A 20,823-nucleotide genomic window follows, 5' to 3' on the forward strand; every position below is an offset into this window, starting at 1 on the left:
CGCTTAATTTCTTCACAGATATTTTTTGTGTCCAAAAACACTCTGCCATTATTAAAAAAATAAAATCAGACTGAAATTGGGTTGTGAAATACAGGGATTAAAATAAATCCTATTGTTTTACTTACTGTTCATTTCTGAACTGGTTACAGGAGAAATCTAAATTGCACAATAACAGATTAGGCTCAGTTACTTCTGATAAAGTCCAGATTCAGGAAAGCATGTGCTATACTGCTGCCATCATGGAATTTAAGCACAGATTTAATTTTAGGAAAGCAGATGTTCAGCTTTAAGCATGTGCCTATGCACCTTATTTGAATAGGTATCCTTTCCTGAACAAAGGCCTGAATACAAACAAATCTAAAAGTAATCTTAAAATACATTGTATCAGATTAGAATACTTTCATCATTTTTCCAGGGCTTTGTGAGGATGCTCATGTTTTTAAAACACACAATATTCAACCCAATCAGTGTCAAAGGATGAGAGTTTTGAAGAAATAGATATTTATACCATACTGTGCAGCACTTGCTATGTTCTGATAGGGATGTGCCAATGCATACATTCCAGTCACTGGGACCCTCTTCGGCAGACAGTTTAGTAAACAAGAAAGATAATTTTGTTGTTACATTACTATTCTGTCTAACAACTTTGGATCCTGAGGGAGGCAACCAGAAAGATGCAAAAGCCAGAATGAGATGTTTGTTATGTTTGCTTTTTTGGGATGAGTTGCAATTTGAAACAGAGCGGTTCTGTCAGTCTGCTTGGAATACTGTGCTATATTCCATTGTGCTGCATCTTTGAAATATATCATAGAATGACAGACTCTCTAAACTCACTACATAACTATTTGGGAATTAAATGAAAATCTCTGTGTTGTTTAGATTTTTAGTCTCAGTTTAAAAGCTCAGGAGCATAGCAGTTTACTCAAAAAAGGGACTTTTCTTCATTTGTAAACCACTGAAGGCAAATACCTGCCTTTATCCTAACATTTTAGAAAAAGAACAGTTTTGCCTAGTTCCAGCTCTGACTTTCCCAACTAGGTTAATAGTTCAAACAGCACATAGAATCACCCTAGGCCAGATCTGCACTAGACCAGACAGGTCAGCTTAAGGTAGGCCATCCAGCTGTGCAAAATGCCTCGCTGAAGTCAGCTTACTTTAAGCTGAGTTGCTGCAGCGTCTACACTGTGGGAGGCTGATATAAGCACAAACTTTCATCAGCTTCCCTGACTCCTCACATAATGAGAAGTACAGGATGCTGGTGGGGCTGCCCTCAGCATTAGATTTGGGGATCTACACTAGACCTGATAAACTGAACACTAGAAAATCAATCTCTAGAGGGTAAAGCCTCTCCGTAGTGTAGACATGCCCATAGAGAGTAGTGCAGTTACTACTGAATATTCTGCTGGTATGAGGTGTAAACAGAAGCTCGTCTTGTTCACGAGTTTCTTCTACTGATTTATAATAGGTGGGTTACTAGAAGTTATGATGAGAAGGTAGGGGGTCCCAGTCCAGTGTCTTGTCAGTGATGGAGTGGACCACCATTAGCTTAGCAGGGAATCTCACTGCAACACACCAAGCTTCCGGGGATCAATTCCCCACCCTGGGTTACTTCCTACCAGTGCCCTCTGGGGAATCCTCTCCATCTCTCCCCTCCAGACTGGGTGCCTCATGTGCAGCCTCTAGGGTTGCCAGGTATCCGGTATTGACCTGAATAGTCCGGTATTTTCGCCTTCTGTCCGGTAAAAAAATTCAGAAAATACCAGACACCTGAAATGTCCAGTATTTTCTGTTTTTTTCCCATCCAGGAGGCGAAAATACTGGACACCTGGCAACCCTACATACTCGGCAACTGGGCCCAGCCCCTCCCCTTCCCTCCCCCCTCAGGCCCCAGCGCCCCTGTTTACCTGGTTTCGAAGGGAAGTTCCCTTCTTGCTCGACCAAAAACTCAAGATGGCTGCCGGCAAAAACATCAAGACCAGGGCAAGGGGAAGCAATGCCTCCCCTGGGTCTTAGTGCTCAACTTTCCTCTTCCTATCCCTGGCCTATTCTGACTTTGCATGCATTTTCCTACGCATCCAGAAATATAATTGATGCTATCATGTGCCGAAAGTGTCCATCTGCTATGTACATTGGACAAACGTCTCAGACACTTCGCCAAAGGATCAATGCCCACAAAACAGATATTAGACAGGATCACAAAGAAAAAACAGTTTCTTGCCATTTCAACCAGAAAGGACATTGTCTCAATGACTTGATTACCTGCATCCTGCTTCAAAGGCCTTTTAAGACTACACTTGAAAGAGAATCCTCTGAACTGTCATTCATGCTTAAATTCGACACTTTACACCTAAGTTTGAATAAAGACTCTAATTATCTTACCCATTACAAAGATAGCTTCCCCAGTTATCACCTCTAATATCATTAGCTCACAGACATTTACCTCCCCACCATGCCCCTTCTGTTCTGAAATTTGATTTGTCTTTTTTCATATGTGTTCATTTTTTTTAACTGTATCCTTTGATATATATGGTTGTGACAATTTTCTTCCACTATTTGATCTGAGGAAGTGGGTCTGGCCCACGAAAGCTCAGAAACCATCTTGTTAGTCTTTAAAGTGCTACATAGTCCTGTTTTATGATTCTGGGATGCATTAACAGAAGTGTTGTAAGCAAGACACGATAAATAATTCTTCCGTTCTACTCTGTGCTAATTACGCCTCAACTGAAGTATTATGTCCAGTTCAGGGCACCACATTTCAAGAAAGATGTGGAGAAATTGGAGAAGGTCCAGAGAGAACAGCAACAAGAATGGTTAAAGTTCTAGAAAACATGACATATAAGGAAAGACTGCAAGAATTGGGTGTGTTTAGTTTGGAAAAGAGAAGACTGAGGGGGGACATTATAGCAGCTTTCAAGTACCTAAAAAGTGTTACAAGAAGGAGGGAGAAAAATTATTCTCTTTAACCATGTATGGAACTCTACGCCTACTTGTAGATCAAGCCCAGGGTAGCACAGGAAGAACACAAGGTTCCCTTGGAGCAAGATATGCAATTTTAGAGCAATGCTGTTCAGACACCATTTTATCTTTGTCCATGGCAAAGACTAAATAACTCATCGCACCACATTACAAAGAGGTTTCCTCTCTCTTGCCTGATAGAATTTGTTTTGAAAGCCAGAATGCTCTTGAACTTTTATAGTAGTGAGTTTACATGCTCCATCTTTGCTTTCCTAGTAATGTTTTCACATAAGGACATATCTGTCTGCCTTTAGACACCCTTAGCTCATGCAATTATAAAACAGTTTCTTTTTTTGACATAATATGAGCTGAGGATGCAAGAGGAGTCATAACAAGAAGTACCACAATAAATGAGTAAGCCATGGAATACGGGAAATGATCACTTCCATTTGTGAAACGCCTCCAGGCCAGACAGTTCCAGCACCATCACTAGGGAATGACAAAAAACCTCCCATGCTCCCTTCCAAAGAAGAGAAAGAGAGGTGGGGGGAAATGTTGGTGCCATGGAACATAGCCTGGAGTACTACTGCTGATGCCACTAACTAGAGCAGACTGGCAACCATGAAGTGCTATTTAGTTCATGAATGGAAGGGTGAAATTTCTCAGGATGAGAGAAGACTGCTTAAAAGGAACTCCTGTCACATGGGTATAGAGCCCTGATGTATTTATGGAAAATGGTTGTTAGAAGTCAGTCAGTCAAGAAAGAAAGATCATCCGCTAATGACCAGTTTTATTTTTGAGAAACGTGTATGTCACAATGACCATATACATTCCAAATTATTTCTTATCGTCTTTTCACTGAACCCCTTAATACTTCAAAGAATACAGATGTTAAAAATGAGCGCAAAATGGTACAGAGTTGGGAAGTAAACAGTAGACCTAGGGTCTTTTGCATAACACAGCATACAGAAACAGGAGTTTTAAAAGAATTTCAGCTCAACAGTTTTAATAAAAATGGGCCTCATCCACCTTCAGGGAAGAGAATAATTTTCCTTAAACACCCTACTTTTGCTAATTGGTTCTCCCTACCACACCAAAAAATGAGTGTTAGAAATGCAAAGGAGGAAAAAAACAACCCATTTAAATACTTTTGGATATAATTTACATGTTTACTAAACACTCTTCTTAATAGAGAGATGGTGCGGCCAAATTACTTAACACTTCATTTCTGATGCCAGGTTTCTTTCATGTTTGTTTCTTTGTAAAGATATTTGAATCTACATTGCCGTGTACCCCAATACTAAGGAAACTACTTCAGCTTAGTTCAGAATATTTTTATTTTGAATTTATCTCTAAAATAGCACTTTGTATCTCTGATTATGGTTTTTTACCCATTCTCTCATAAAATCATCTTTTAGCACAGAGAATTTGACCATAGCAGTCATTTCCATAACAACACTGTCACCATTTTATCTCAACAACTGGTTTCGCTGATGAGGGTGAACGAATTGATTTATGGAACAGGAACTTTGGGAATAGCTAAATGGCAAATTTTGGTACCCTACCCAAATTCAATTCAATAAATTGTTACAGCTGTTGGTAAATTCTTCATCTTTAGTCACCTGGATAATAAGTGTTCTTCACTGCAAATAAAACATATGGGCAGAGTAAGGAGCTTTATACTGCAGAGCCCAAAGCAAAGTCTCCCCAGGAGTGGGGCCACCAGTCACTGCTGGCTTAGCTCCCAGGGAGGAGGCTTCACTGCCCTGCCACAGCAAAGCCACCTCCCCCTCCCTGAAAGGCTGAGTGTAACTGACACCATTAACGGATAAGCATCCATTTATAGGTTAAATGGTTAGTCGTTTACACCCTAACATCCCTATTCAATACAGGAAGATATGGCTAAGGAGCTAGCAAAGTGCAGTTCAGCAAATAGGTTTGAAAGGGGGGAAAAAAGGGAATGACTGAATTTAGTGCTCCTGAAAACCAGAGTTGAACAGCACTAAGCTGAGCCTAACATAACAAGGGGTGGTGCTACTGGAGTTTCATTCAGGCAAACAACACTTCAATGTGCCTGCTTTTAGATCAGTGGTAGAGATGTAGCCGTGTTAGTCTGGGGTAGCTGAAGCAAAATGCAGGACAATGTAGCACTTTAAAGACTAACAAGATGGTTTATTAGATGATGAGCTTTCGTGGGCCAGACCCATTTCCTCAGATCAAATAATGGAAGAAAACAGTCACAACCATATATACCAAAGGATACCATTTAAAAAAATGAACACACATGAAAAGGACAAATCACATTACAGAACAGAAGGGGGATGTGGGGGGGAGGGGGAGGGAAGGAAGGTGAATGCCAGTGAGTTAATGATATTAGAGGTGGGGAAGGGGAAATGTCTGTGAGTTAATAGTATTAGAGGTGATAATTGGGGAAGCTATCTTTGTAATGTGTAAGATAGTTGGGGTCTTTGTTAAGTCCGGTGCGGAGGGTGTCGAATTTTAGCATGAATGCCAGTTCAGAGGATTCCCTTTCAAGTGCAGATTTGAATGTCTTCTGAAGTAGGATGCAGGTTAGCAGGTCATTGAGACTGTGTCCTTTCTGGTTGAAATGACAAGAAACTGTTTTCTCTTTGTGATCTTGTCTGATATCTGTTTTGTGGGCATTAATCCTTTGGCGAAGTGTCTGAGATGTTTGTCTAATGTAAATAGCAGACGGACACCTTCGGCACAGGATAGCATAGATTATATTTCTGGATGCGCAGGAATATGTGTTCTTGATCTTATAACTCACTTGGTTAGGTCCAATAATGGTATCAGCAGAATGAATATGTGGACAAAGCTGGCAACGGGGTTTGTTGCAAGGGAAGGTACCAGGGTTGGTATTAGTGTGGTATGTCCTGTGGTGGTTGGTAAGAATCATCTTGAGGTTAGGTGGTTGTCTATAGGAGACTATGGGTCTGTCTCCCAGAGCCTCTTTGAGTATGGTATCCTGTTCCAATATAGGCTGTAGTTTATTGATAATGTGTTGGACAGGTTTAAGTTGGGGGTTGTAGGTGATGACAAGTGGTGTTCTATTGTTGGTTTTCTTGGGTCTGTCTTGAAGTAGATGGTTTCTAGGTATTCGTCTGGCTCTTTCAATTTGCTTTTTTATTTCTCTGGGTGGGTAGTTGAGGTTTATAAATGCTTGGTAGAGATCCTGAAGCTTCTGGTCTCTGTCAGTGGGATTAGAGCAGATGCGGTTGTATCGAAGGGCTTGGCTATAGACGATGGATCGTGTGGTGTGTTCTGGATGGGAGCTGGAAGCATGTAGGTAACTGTATGAGTCGGTGGGTTTTAGATCAGTTCCTTAGAGTCTCCTCCAGCTACTCACAGTGCTTGCACAGAGTGAATTACTCCAAGGAGAAAGATCCAAAGTATAGTGACATGAATGGAGGAGTAAAGATTATTACTGAATGCCTGACTTACAATATGAAAGGACTAAAACATCAAACATTAATGGATGAATAATGCCATCAGTTTCTGCAGATAATTCTGAGTTTATTAGAGATACATTCCTCCTTATGAGAAGTTGGAAAGCAGTTTTGCAAATAATCAAGGGAACCATTTCTATTGAAAGATACAGTAAGATTAGAGTGATAAGCTATACTAGTATACAAGGATTATCTCAACATCTCTGCAAGATTTGCTGGAACTGGAATGCCCCAGTTTCTACAAACCCTGGGATTGCAGGTCACTGAAGGAGCTCCCTCCCATTTCCTCTTTACCTAGTGTGCTGCTTTGAGTGCTTCATAAATCAGTTCTTCACACCTGCTTTCCCAGCTTCCTATGAATGTTGTACATCTGATTAGTTGAGACAGAGACATCCTTTGGGGCTCACAAAGTCTACTCCTAAGGGTGCTTTATGATTGTAGGGGCCTAAATGTGTCAGAGCTAATCTATGCATTTTTTCCACAGTAGGATCTAGTCCCTTTCCTTAAGAAGATATCCTAAAAAAGTAAACCACACTCCTTAGATGGAAATTAATCACTGATTTTTTTTTCTCTTGAAGATCCCATACTACTTCTGTCAACTCAGGCTTGTCTTGTAAGGTTCATGAAACCCTGGAACACAAACCCTTCTACCTGAACCCAATGGCAAACGAATAAAGGGAGCAGGATTAGAGAGGGACAAGATTAAAATATATACAGGCAGTCCCCGAGTTACGCGGATCCGACTTATGTCGGATCCGCAGTTACGAACGGGGTTTTTCTGGCCCCGGAGGACGGGAGCGGCGGGACGTCCAGATGCGCCGCAGTCCCGCCACCCGCAACTCTGCCTCGGGCTTCCTGTAGTCAGCGCTGGTCAGTTTCAGCAGCGGCTGAATCTGGATGCCAGTTCCGACTTACATACAGATTCAACTTAAGAACAAACCTACAGTCCCTATCTTGTACGTAACCCGGGGACTACCTGTACACTAAATCTGGAGATAGGAGAAAACAATACAGATACAAAGGGGTAAATGTACTAAGTAGTGGAATGAAGTTAGAGGGGAGGGGAAAACTGCACTCCTAGTCTGAGTATACAGAGTACACCAGAGTATTCAGGCACAATGTGTCCCATTTTTCTTGGTTTCAAACCTTTGCCAGGTCCATTGTAAATCAGGAAGAAAAGCTGGTTAAAATCTGATCAGGCATGATAACGTTTTTTTTCTTCCATTTAGGGCTTGATTCTATAGTTTACAAAGCATGGGAGGACCCACTTCACCCTTATTAATGTCAGTGAAACTCTGTAGGAGTGTAGGACTCTGCTTTTGCATCGTAAATTGCAGGATCCAGACTTTAACGACCAAACCTTCACAGAGGAAGAAGCCAAAAGTATAAATCCATTTCAAAATTCTGCTATTCCGTACCCTTGTCAGAGTTTGTCTCTCACAGTGAAAGGAATTCAATTCCACTGAAATGGCTGTCACTATGGGAAAGTGGCTGTAGCCTACAAAACTAGGTCAAGGCACTTTCAGCAATCAAATCTCAACTGCATGCTAAAATTGTTGTTGAAGCACAGCGTGCTAATAAGGACAGAACGCAGCATCTTTTAAAAGGAAGCTCTCTCTCCATTGGATGCATAGTTTCATTAAAAGGAAATAACAAAAAATAAACCTTTATGATAAACAATATATTTATAAAAAAAACCAACATACTCCATAATTTAAAATTTAGAGTCAATATTGTCATTTGAATTTTTAATCTAGAATGAGAAGGATTCTAATCTTTTCATTTATAAGAATCATTCAGGTACATGGGAGTTCTAAATATTTTTTCTAATTTTTTATCATTTGTGGTTCACAAAAAGAATGCTAATAATCATTGTTTATTTTGTGATAAGACGAAAATATCATATTGCCTCTACATAAATCCATGGTACATCCACATTTTGAATACTGCACGCCGGTCTGGCTGCCACATCTCAAAAAAGACATATTGGACTTGGAAAAGATTCAGAAGAGGGCAACAAAAATTATTAGGACTATGGCAGAGCTGCCATATGAGGAGATATTAATAAGACTGGAACTTTTCAGCTTGGAAAACAAACAACTAAATGGGGGATATGATGAGGTCTGTGAAATCATTACAGCACCCTAACCTCGAAATAAGATACGCGATTTGCGCCACACAAATTGTGTATCTTATTTTGAATCTATTTCCAAATAGCTTATTTTGAAATTTAGCACATCTACACAGTGAAAAATTTCAAAATAACATGCTATTTCAAACCATCCCTTATCCCTCATGCAACGAGGTTTACCGGGATGGCGAAATAGCATGCCCATAATTTCAAAAAATATTTTGAAATAATGGGCAGCTTGTGCAGATGCGGGGTAGCTATTTCGGGATACCTCTGGAAATAGCTGTGCAGTGTAGACATACTCAACGTGAATAAGAACTAGGGGTTCACCAAATGAAATTAAGAAGCAGTAGGTTTAAAAGAAACAAAAGGAAGTATTTTTTCACACAACGCAAAATCAACCTGTAAAACTCCTTGCCAGAGAATGCTGTGAAGGCAAAGACTATAACAGAATTCAAAAAGAGCTACATAAGTTCGAGGAGGATAAGTCCATTGATGGCTATAAGCCTGGATGGGAAGGGACGGTGTCTTAGCCTCGTGATTTGCCAGAAGCTGGGAATGGGTGACAGGGGATGGATCACTTGATGATTACCTGTCCTCTTCCTTCCCTCTGGGGCACCGGGCAATGGCCACTATCAGAAGACAGGATACTGGGCTAGATGGACCTTTGGTCTGACCCACTATAGCCATTCTTATGAAAGCTGAGTGAAACAAAACAGAGAACAAAATAGGATTGGATGGGATTATATTTCAAAATGATCCAAACAAACTGGAGAAATAGTCTGAGGTAAACAGGATGAAATTCAGTAAGAACAAATGCAAAGTACTCAACTTAGGAAGGAACAATCTAGTGCACACATACAAAATGGGAACTGACTACCTAGGAAGGAGTACTGTGGAAAGGAATCTAGGGATCATAGAGGATCACAAAATAAATGAGTCAACAGTGTAACACTGTTGCACAAAAAGCAAGCATCATTCTTGGATGAATTAACAGAAGCGTAAATAAAACATAAGAAGTAATTCTTCTGCTCTACTACACCTTCATTAGGCCTTAGCTTGAGTATTGTGTCAGGTTCTGGGTCCCTTCCTAAGCCCCTTTCCCACTGTCTCCCTCCTCTCTTCTGTCCCTGCACATCTGTCTTTGCTCACTACATGCTTGTTCCCTTCCAGCCAAGCCACTAAACCCAAGCAAATTATTTTTGAAAAAAATCCTCCACTTTTCTGCAATTTCTTTCTTGACAAAATAGAGCATGTTTTGTACTGCATGCCAGACATGCAGAAGGTACTTAATTAAAAGCACTAAATAAGGGAATACAAACCTGTCAGTCACAGGTTTTTTATATACCCAGATAGCTGACATGCAGGCAGCTTGTAAACACTCAGAATTCCTCTCATTGATCCTGGGGAACACAGAATGGCAAGCACTAGTTAAAGTTAATTGGGAAATCTCTGTCTTTTCTTTACACAATAAAACAAGGTGTCAGGTCTCCCCCTCAGGTGACATTTGCCCCCGACAGGAAGAAAATTACTGGAATCAGACTGCAAAAGCTGCCACCTCTCTTTTACTTCTTAAGAACATAAGAATATAAGAACAGTCATACTATCCAGCCCAGTATCCTGTCTGCCAACAGTGGCCAATAAGATGCCCCAGAAAGAGGGAATATAACAGGTAATCCTCATGTGATCCCTCTCCTGTCACCCACCTCCAGAGAAACAGAGGCTAGGGACACCATTCCTACCCATACTAGCTAATAGCCATTGATGGACCTAACTTCCATGAATCTATCTAGCTCTTTTTTGAACCCTGTTAAAGTCCTAGCCTTCACCAGGTCCTCTAGCAAGGACAGGTTGACTGTGCACTGAGTCAAGAAAAACTTCTTTTTTGTTTTAAACCTACTGCCTATTAATTTCATTTGGTGACTCCCTAGTTCTTATACTGTGGGAATAAGTAAAGAACTTTTACTTATTCACTTTTTCCATACCAGACATGATTTTATAGACCTCTATCATAGGCCTGCACAACATGCGGCATGCAGGGGCTCACTGTGTGGCCCGTGACGACTACGGGCGGCGCGGCCCCATCCGATCTGCCGGCTGGGCGGAGGAGCGGAGCGCCACCGGGGAGGGGGAAGTGCGGTGATTCTTGCCACCGGGCTGCCTGCATGCAGCTCCAGTGTGAGGAGGCTGGGCATGAGCCAGAGGGCAGGACACTAGCAGACACCAGGATGCTGGCGTGACGTGGTGTTGTGACGTCATGGCCCACGACCACTGGATTCAAAAATGCTCTGGCAGCCCCGCAAACTGGAAGGCAGTAGCCAGGTAGGGGAGGGAAAGGGGCTTGTGCTGAGGGGAGGAGGGCAGGTCAGGAGAAAGGGGAAGGCACCAAGGGACAGGGTGCAGGAGAGACAAATGCCAGGGGGCCAAGTGGAGACAATGAGGAAAAGGGCAGGAGAGGAGGTGTCAATGGGAGGGGGGACAGGGTGATGCTGGGAGAGGAGAGGGTAAGGGCATTGGGAGCCATATGTTGTGCAGGCCTGATTTAACTGAAAAATTCTTAATAAAGTATCACCCCCCCTCCCAAACCTACCCTTGCGGCTAGGGTTGCCAGGTGTCTGGTTTTCTACTGGACAGTCCGGTATTTGCTCTCTCTGCCCGGTAAAAAAATTCAGGAAATATCAGACATGTACAATGTCCGGTATTTTCTGAATTTCCAGCTTGGCACTGATGGAAACCTGGTAGCACCCATTGAAGCCGGGTGCTGTGGTGTTTTTTGTTGTATGCCTGACACGCGTGGTGGTTTTTTTTTTTGCTCAACAAAAATTTTAGCCCGCGTGTTTGGTATTTTTTGGGAGAGCACCTGGCAACCCTACTTGCGGCCCGCAGCTGTTTTCTTTAGAGTAATATGGCCCTCGCCACTTTCTGAGTTGTGCAGGCCTGCTCTATCATATCCTCCCTTAGTCTCCTCTTTTCTAAGCTGAAAAGTCCAAGTCTTTTTAATCTCTCTTCATATGGGACCCATTCTAAACCCCAAATAATTTTTGTTGCTCTTTTCTGAACCTTTTCCAATGCCAGTATATCTTTTTTAAGATGAGGCGACCACATCTGTACGTAGTATTCAATACATGGACGTACCATGGTTTTATACAGAGGCAATAAGATGTTTTCTGTCTTATTCGCTATCCCATTTTTTAATGATTCCTACTGGTTTTTTTGACTGCTGTTGCACACTGAGTGGATTGTTCACACAAACATGTTGATTGTTTCAACAGCAGTAAGTACCTCAGACAAGGAATAAGAATTACCAAGGGACATGGATGCTGTCAGTAAAATACAGGCTGGTTGCTGCTTTAACAACAATAGCACCTGTTCAGCTCACAGAACTAAGAATGCAAAATGTCCCACTGAGACAGCACGGTGGTGCCAGCTTTATGTGCCAGACTGGCAGACCCAATTCCCCAGGGGTGAAGGAACAAAATCCCCAGCCCTATCCTACCAATACCTCCTTTCCTCCTCACCACCATGTGCCTCCTCCTCTGCTCCCCCTTTCCTTCTTCCACACCTTTCTGTCCCCAGGCTCCCACTGCTCAAGCTCACTACCCTCCCCATCAAGTGCTCTCCCTGCCCTGCCCATCACAGAACTTGAACTATTAAAAAAACCTAATTGCTCTGGTCCAAGCTACTAATTACCTATGGGAACGCTCTGAAGAGCTCTGGCACAGGTGGAAGGGGAATCCATTCCTCCTGGCCATTTATTGTTCCGCCTATTAGCTGGCCCTGGGCCTGAGAATAAACTAGCACAGGGTGCCTGCTGCCACAAATGACCCAGCACTTCCTGCTGCATACACACAGCATAACGCTGTCTGGCCTACTTGCATCTTTGTCTAGACCTCTGAAAAGTGATGGTAAGGGGAGGCCCCTGCCTCTTCTAACAAACTGCTGCATCATCACATAGTGAGAGAATGATTTATCCCATAAAGTCCAAAACTGAAATTCTCCTGTAGCCCAGGAGGAGTGCCTATGGCATGAATGAAGCAGAAAGGTTTTGGAATTGTAAAAAACACTTTGGAAAACTGCACTTCCAAGCACTTTCCATCTGATAACCTCAAAGCACCTAACCACAACCAATGAATTTACACAAACTCCTGTGAGGCATGCAGGTACTATTATCTGTTGTTTTTTCAGATGGAGAAACTGAGGATTGGGCTAATTAAGTTCCTTATCTGTAGGGTTTTTTTTTTAAATTAGTGGAAAAACTTCCTTTGAGATCAAGTCTTAAATGAGAGGTCCAGTGTTACTGGAAGTCTGTAATAGGAGGACCATTAAGAAAACCCCAGATCTTCACATTTCTTGCAGTGGGGAGCACAGGCCACTGGCTGCACCGAGTTGGGGAAGTCAATCTGCAATTCCCATCTATCCCAGTACAGGATCTTACCAGTGAGGCTACACCTGACCCTGACACAATGTAAGGGCTTGTCCTGCCCTTCTGTGTTAGGAGTACCAGGCTCAGCCCAGCATGATCCAAGTGTAGAGGGGCCTAGTGTGGAGGGGATCTAGGTGTGAGGCAATCTGGGTGTGGGTGGATCAGTGGGGATCTGGATGCACAGGGGCTTGTTGGGGGCATTGGGATTCATGATAATGGAAGAAGAAGTGGGGCTTGGTGCTGGGGAAATGGGGCATGATGGGGTGAGGGTCCAGGTGAGTCTTACTGGGGCTTTGTGGGGTGGAAGTCAGAGTGTGTGTGTGGGGGGGTCTCGTCAGATAGGTCTAGGTACAGGGGAGAAGGGCTTGTCAGGGTGAGGGTTTGATGGGCCTGCTTAACTGGAGAGCCCCAGCTCTTGCTGAGGGGACACTGCATGACAGACTCCTGCTTTCCCTGAAATTACCCTATCCCCTTTTCTTCTGTGTGTGCTGGGAAGGAAGTCTTCCTGTTTTCTGTGCCTGCAGTGGAGCTGGGTAAGGGCGCTGGCATGAGGGAAATGAGAGAAGAAGGATTAGAAAGTGGGGGGAAGAGGCAATGGTGGAGGAACAGGGAGTGGGTTAGGGGAATCATGGGGGAAGCGTGAGTCCAGCATGCAGTGTCCCTTCAGCAGCATCTGGGGCTCTCTAGTTAAGCAGGCCATCAAACCCTCACCCTGACAAGTCCATATTTTTACTCTGGGATGCCCATGCCTGGCAGTCTCTTTTCATCTTATCAAAAAGGGATTAAAACAAATTTACAATAAGCATAGGAAATATGTACATGAAAGGAGCTCCCCAGAGATGGTTAACTGAAATGAACAGAACTAACAAGAAAACAAAAACGGGAAAGAAATCACATCTGGTGTCATATCTTCAGTAGCTACTATGGAAAAAAGCACTGTTCTCTTAACCATGCCACTTTAAACTGACTTTGAGAAGTCTGTAGATTAGTAAATGGGAGATTTTAAAAACTGAACATGTAACCTGGTGTTCTGCACTGCCCTATGTGAGATCCAAGTTTGATTCTCAGTGAGGGATGAAATTTGGGTCCCCAATGAAATCAGTGTAAATGTTTTCCACAGGGGCAAGGTTTCTAATTCTCTCAGCTAGCAAAGGCTAGATGGGCCAAAGAAGCAGCACAATTAACTGTTAGAAAAGGATGGACTAAAATCTGACTTGTTAAAATAAAATTGTTGATGATCTACTACAAGAGAGTCTTTGTATTCTCAACTACAAAAATCAGACCATCAAGGTGAGGGACTCATTCTGCAACCCCCACATGTGATTTTGGAAAAAACAGAAACAAATATTCATCATCAAGAAACATATTCACTGCAGGGAATTCCAGAGCTCACAATGTCTATCTATAGGGAGATTTCAAATTTTGGAAAATGTATGCAGTTATCTAAATCCATGGTCCCCAACACGGTGCCCGCGGGCGCCATGCGCTTTTGGGGGGAGCGCGCTTGGCGGGGGGAGCGCCGGGCGCGCGGCACTCGGCGGGAGGGGGGGAGCGCCGGCCCCGGGCGTGCGGCACTCGGCGGGGGGGGGGGGGGGCGCTGGCCCCGGCCCCGCGGCACTCAGCGGGGGGGCGGGAGGAGGGGAGCGCCGGCCACGGGTGCACGGCCCTTGGAGGGGGCCCTGCCCCCGGGCGCGCAGCTATGGGGGGGCCCCGCCCCCGGGCGCGCAGCTATGGGGGGGCCCCGCCCCCAGGCGCGCAAGTGTCCCCGCCCCCTGGCGCCCGGCGGGCAAACGGCCACGCCCCCTGGTGCCCGACAACCTCGAAAGGTTGGGGACCACTGATCTAAATCAATCTCCGAAGAAAAAACATAAGTTGTAAAAGTAAGAGTAATAAAAATGGCAAACCTTTAGGCCCTTTAACATTTGGTAGACCAGAAACTGGATTCGATCTTCAGTTAGTTTCTCATGCTTCATTATCTTACTCAAGTCTGTTCCCATAAATGGCATGACTAAGTAGCTTAAAAAAAAATTGAATACAAAATAACTCCACCAAGTTTGTCAAAGTGAAACATACTAGTACATTACATAAGATCATTAGAAATTACAGTTCTTATCATTTAATTAAGCTATTGGTTCATTTGATCTCCCATTTAAATTAAATACCTCTAGAACCAAATAATTTGTTCTAAAAAATAATACGACTTCCAGGAAATTGGTAGAGAGTTAATAGGAAATTATAATTTCTGAACAATTTGTCGTTTCCTATTACAGTAATTGACAACTTCCTAGTACAAGTGATTGAGTTACTCAGTACCTGCTTCAAGCAGTCATAATCATAATAGATAAAAATAAAGTATAGAAGTCATTCTATATATCTCTTCTAGATTTGATTGTGACAAACAGAGAGGAAAAACTGAGAATTTGAAAGTGGACGGCCGCTTGGGTGAATGTGGTTATGAAATGGTAGCGTTATCAATTGTAAGGGATGGTAGGAGGAAAAACAGCACAATAAAGATACAAGATTTCAAGAAGACAGACTTTAGCAAGCTCAGGGAGCTAGTACATAAGATCCCATAGAAAGCAACTCTAAGGGGAAGAACAGTTCAAGAGAGATGGCAGTTTTTCTGAGATATTATTAAGGACAGAAAAGCAAGCTATTCCACTGCATAGGAAAGATAAGAAGTATGGCAAGAGACCACTTGCTGAATCAAGAGATTTTCAATTATGTGAAACTCAAAAGAGAGTCCTACAAAAAAAGTGGAAACTAGCTTAAATTACAAGAGGATGACTATAACACAGGCAGATAAGGGACACAATAGAAAGACTAGAGAGTAAACTAGCTAGAGCCATAGACGGTAATAAGAAAACACTCCATAAATACATTAAAAGCAAGAGTAAGGCCAATAACAGAATACACCATTACCCAAATGAGGGAGGGCGAAACAATAACAGAAAATGTGGAAATGGCAGAAGTGACTTTTTGTTTTAATTTCTGCCAAAAAGATTAGTAGTGATTTGATGTCTAACATAGTCAACACTTGTGAAACTGAAGTAGGATCAAAGGCTAAAATAGGCAATGAACAAGTCAAAAGTTACTTAGACAAGTTAGATTATATTAAGTCTCCAGGGACGATGAAATACACTCTAGAATATTCAAGAAGCTGACTGAGGAAGCATGTGAGCCATTAGCAATTTTCTTCAAAAAGTGGTAGAAACGGGAGAGATTCCAGAGGACTAGAAAAGGGCAAATATAGTGGCCAACGGTAAAAAAGAGAAATACAGACCAGTCAACTTAACTTCAGTACCAAGAAAGATAATGGAGCAAATAATTAAGCAATCAATTTGCTGACACCTAGAAGATAATGAGGTAATAAATAACAATCAGCATGGATTTGTCAAGAACAAATTGAGTCAAGCAACAAATAGCAACTCAATAGCTTTCTCTGACAGGGTAACAAGCCTTGTGAATGGGGCAAGTGGTAGATATGGCATATCTTGATATTAGTAAGGGTTTTGATACTCTTTCACGAGAGCTTCTAATAAACAAACTAGGGAAATACAACCTAGATGAAGCTACTATAAGATGGGTACATAACTGGTTCAAAAAACATTCCAAGAGAGTAGCTAACAGTGGCTGAAAGTCAAGGACATGTTGAATTGGGTCTGTAGGGATCAGTTTTTGGTCCAGATCTGTTCAATATCTTCATCAATGATTTAGATAATGGCATAAAGTGCATGTTTATAAAATTTGCCGAAGATACCAAACTGGGAGGGTTGCTGCTTTGGAAGACAGAAAATTCAAAATGATCTGGAAAAATTAGAGAAATGGTCTGAAGAAAATAGGATGAATTTCAATCATGACAAATGTAAAGATGGGAGATGACTACCTGGAAGGGAGTACTACAGAGAGGGATCTGAGAGTCATAGAAGATCACAAACAAAATATAAGTCAATAATGTAACACTGCTGGGGAAAAAACACCCCACTAACAACATATTAACAGGGATGTTGTAAGCAGGACTTGAGAAATAATTGTTCTGCTCTATTCCACCTTGATTATGCCTCAGCTGGAGTACTGTGTCCAGTTCTGAGTGCACATTTCAGGAAACATGTGGACAAATCAGAGAAAGTCCAGAGAAGAGCAACAAAAATTATTAAAGGTTTAGAAAAACATAACCTATGAGGGAAGATTGAAAAAAAATGGGTTTGTTTAGTTTGGAGAAGAGAAGACACCGGGGGTGGGAGAAGCATGATAACAATTTTCAGTTACATCAAAGTTTGTTACAAGAAGCAGGGGGGAAATTATTCTCTTTTGAAAATAGGACAACAAGCAACGGGCTTAAATTGCAGCAAGAGTGATTTAGGTTGGACTTTATAAAAAACTTCCTGTCAGCATGGTTAAATAGTGTAATAAATTGCCCATGGTGGTTGTGGAATATCTGGTATTGGAGATTTTTAAGAGCAGGTTAGATAAACATCTATCAGGGATGGTCTAGAGAGAATACTTAGTTCTGCTATCATGTCCCCCCCATGCTTTATGAAAATTGGTTTATTGAATCTGAATATGAACAACTCAAAGGTGCTTTAGGCAAAATGCCTCATGTAACATCATTTTTAAAGTTACGATCTTCTGAATGTGTATATTTCTGTTTCGGTGCGTGTATCACTCTTGTGCATGAAGTTAGAAATATGAAGTGTGGATTCGTTTATAATTCTAAATGTGCTAATGTGGACCATTAGTGATAGATACTCTGGAAACTAACGGCTTGCTACACAGGTAATGATCTGTAAATAGTTGTTTTTTCTGTAAGCCCAAACTGTGACCCTATAAAGCCCTACAAAGACATGTGACCATGCCACACACATTCCATGTACTGAAATCGATCTTGAATCTGGTATTTTTCCATAGGCATTGGGGGACTAAACAAAGGGTTCCCACCCTGGGGAAGTCTATTTAAAGAATGGAAAGAATTCAGGCTTTTCTCTTCAGTTGAAGTTTGAAACTGCCTTCCCAACTAAAGCAGATACAGAGGAAGCTGATAGACAAAAGTCAGAGAAAAGATCAGCTCTGGCTTGTAAAGAACTGCATCTGCGTTAAGGATTAGGGTGAGGAATACGTTGTGTAAAACTAAGGATTAGTGTATTAAGATTAGCTGGCATGTTTATTTTGTTTTAGTAATTTACTTTGATCTGTCTGTTTTCACTTGCAATCTCTTTTTATACTTAATTACAACTCTTTTGTTTATTATCAAGCCCCGTGTAAATTGTTATCCAGGCAGGGCAGTGTAGAACAATCACTGTGCATATCTCTCTTCCACTGACAAAGGGGGCTGACCTTTTGAGCTTTCTTTGTGTAAAACTTTTATGCAGACCAAGACAGATTTATTAGGGGTTTTGGTCCTGTTTGGGGCTGTGTTCCTGGGTGCTGTCAATGGCCTCACAGCTAAGCCCTCCTAGAGCTGAGTTGGTTCAGTGTCTGAGTTGTTCTTCTGGAGGGCTGTTACCCCAACTCTGCCTCAGCTGAGGGAGACCAGAGCTTCTAACTCAGCAGGACAGGGTGGTGGGTGCCCCAAAGGGCAGGTAGGCAGGCTCAGTGGCATGACCAACATACTGGGTGACAGACTCAAGGGGACTCCTGTGACTGAATGCATCACACCTTCCAAGAATGCAGGGGACTGGATTAGATGGCATCTTGAAGTGCTTTCCAGTCCTATGATTCTATAGGGAAGTTAACTAGATGCTCGGTGGGTAGTCCTAACAAACTATATGTGTGACTCTTTGCAGGATTAGGGTCCTAGCTTTTCATCTCATGAGTGACAGGGCTGGGAAGGTGTGTGTATGTGGGGAAAATGGTCAGGTGCCACCTGAAACAGCACTGGGGTCTCAGAAGGGGCAGGGCTTTCGCCCCAGTACCTCTTCCACTTTATCTGGCAGATTGATGCTGATGCAAGATCTAAGTGTATGCTTGCCTCCAAAAAGAAGGGGTAGGATCCATATCAAAATATGTGCCTTCCAATTCCTAAAGGGTTCAGACAGGAATAATGCCCTAGAGGACTGGCAATATTGGAACTGCCTGCCCCAGCCTTGCTGTTTCTAGCCATGAGGCAGCTACAGTACAGTAGGATCAAATTCATATCACAGCCCAAACAAGCTCCCACATGACTAGTTAGCAAGAGGTAAACAATCAAATCTCCCCTTGAATGACTCATCTGACCTTTAATGCACAAAAACCTCCACTAATTTCTGTTTTAATTGTAAACACATTTGTACTTGCTTACACTGGACAGCTTGCTGGGAATATACACAACACATTTGCAACACACTGCTGTGCTTCTAGTCATGACAATAAGCCTCTATCTGCCTTTTGTACCCTCAAAACTCCTGGGTGATGTTTTACTTAGTCTACTAGACACTTCATCCTATAAAGTCTCTGCCTCAAAGTCCTGCATGGGTAAAGGGGGCATTCAGTCCACAACCTTGGGCTTACCCAATTTTTGTGTTTTATTTTCTACTTTTGTATTTTAACGTTGAATTTTTAAACAACATGGGATAGATTTGTATTACCAGAAGAGTGATTTCAAAACATTTTGAACACAACTCCGATCCCAGTTATAATAGAGGAAATACACTGCAATCTACTGAAGGTAACGGCTTTACTCTGGAAGCACAGTAACTCAGGTGCTTTAGGCAAAATGCATCATGTAACATCATTTTTAAAGTTACGATCTTCTGAATGTGTATATTTCTATTTCGGTGCATGTATCACTCTTGTGCATGAAGTTAGAAATATGAAGTGTGGATTCTGGAGATCAGAATTTAGCTTTTTGTTTCTCTGATATGAATTCAGTGCTTTAATTTGAGGATTTTCAAAGGTGTGTAAGGGAGGGATGCACCAATTCCCATGGAGTTTCAATAACAGGCATCTAACTTTCTTAGGCTATGTCTACACAGCAGCGTTATTTCAGAATAACTGATGTTATTCCGAAATAACATAGTCCGCATCTACACATAAGCAGTTATTTCGACATAATGTCAAAATAATGTTGAGCTGGAAGACTGCTTACTCTGACTCCTATACTTTAGTTGTATGAAGAGTAAGGGAAGTTGGAGGAAGAGTGCTCTATTTCGAAATAACTGCTGTGTATAGGGTGCCAAAAGTGAAATAAGCTATTTCAACTTAAGCTATGCAGTTAGCATAGCTCAAGTTGCACAGCTTATTTTAAGTTTAGCCCTGCTGTGTAGATGTGCCCTTACAAGTCCTTTAAAATGTTTTAGGCATGAACCTAATACTTATATTAAACTGAAATTCAGAAATAAACCATAAGTTAATGCCTATGATTTCTCATAGTATCAAAAACTTACAAATCATTAAATTTCTCCAGTGTTACATCTGGTGTGAACACATCCAATATTCCAATAACCTAAATACAGAAGAGAGAAAAATACAGAAATATATGGATTAATATTTCATCAACAAAAAAACCTTCAACCACATAATAAATATGAAGATGAGAAGGACCTTGCCTATAGCAAAGCACACAACTCTAAAGGTCTGTCACCCATTATCCATCAATTTTCACCTCCATCACTGGGTTTGCTTGACCTAAGTATAAACAAACTTTAAATTTTACAGGTTTTTTTTTTAATATACAGGCAAATTTGAGTGGCAATTACATAGAACAGCTGATAACTCTCACACTGAAGGATCCAAAGTATTTTACAATCAAACAAAAGTTTCACCCCATTGTACACATAGGAATAGGCCATCTTTACTATTCGGAGTCACTTCTGGGGAAAAGTAATAGAAATGTAGCTATGTTAGTCTGGTCTAGCTGAAAAAAAAAC

General features: G+C 41.9%; 1 protein-coding gene across 3 annotated transcripts in view; it reads right to left on the minus strand.

Moving 5' to 3' along the window:
* LOC102462672 (mitogen-activated protein kinase 12) overlaps positions 1-20,823 on the minus strand; it is an 81,839-nt gene that overhangs the window by 27,578 nt on the left and 33,438 nt on the right. For all 3 annotated transcript variants that reach the window (XM_006122616.5, XM_075928185.2, XM_006122615.5), the window contains 2 exons: positions 20,341-20,399; positions 14,884-14,995 (listed from right to left, as the gene is read on the minus strand). In XM_006122616.5, the coding sequence (XP_006122678.3) occupies positions 14,884-14,995; positions 20,341-20,399 (171 nt within the window). The remainder of the gene's footprint in view (positions 1-14,883; positions 14,996-20,340; positions 20,400-20,823) is intronic.

Source organism: Pelodiscus sinensis, chromosome 1, assembly GCF_052426305.1.
Source record: "Pelodiscus sinensis isolate ZL-2025 chromosome 1, ASM5242630v1, whole genome shotgun sequence".
Classification (NCBI taxonomy): domain Eukaryota; kingdom Metazoa; phylum Chordata; order Testudines; family Trionychidae; genus Pelodiscus; species Pelodiscus sinensis.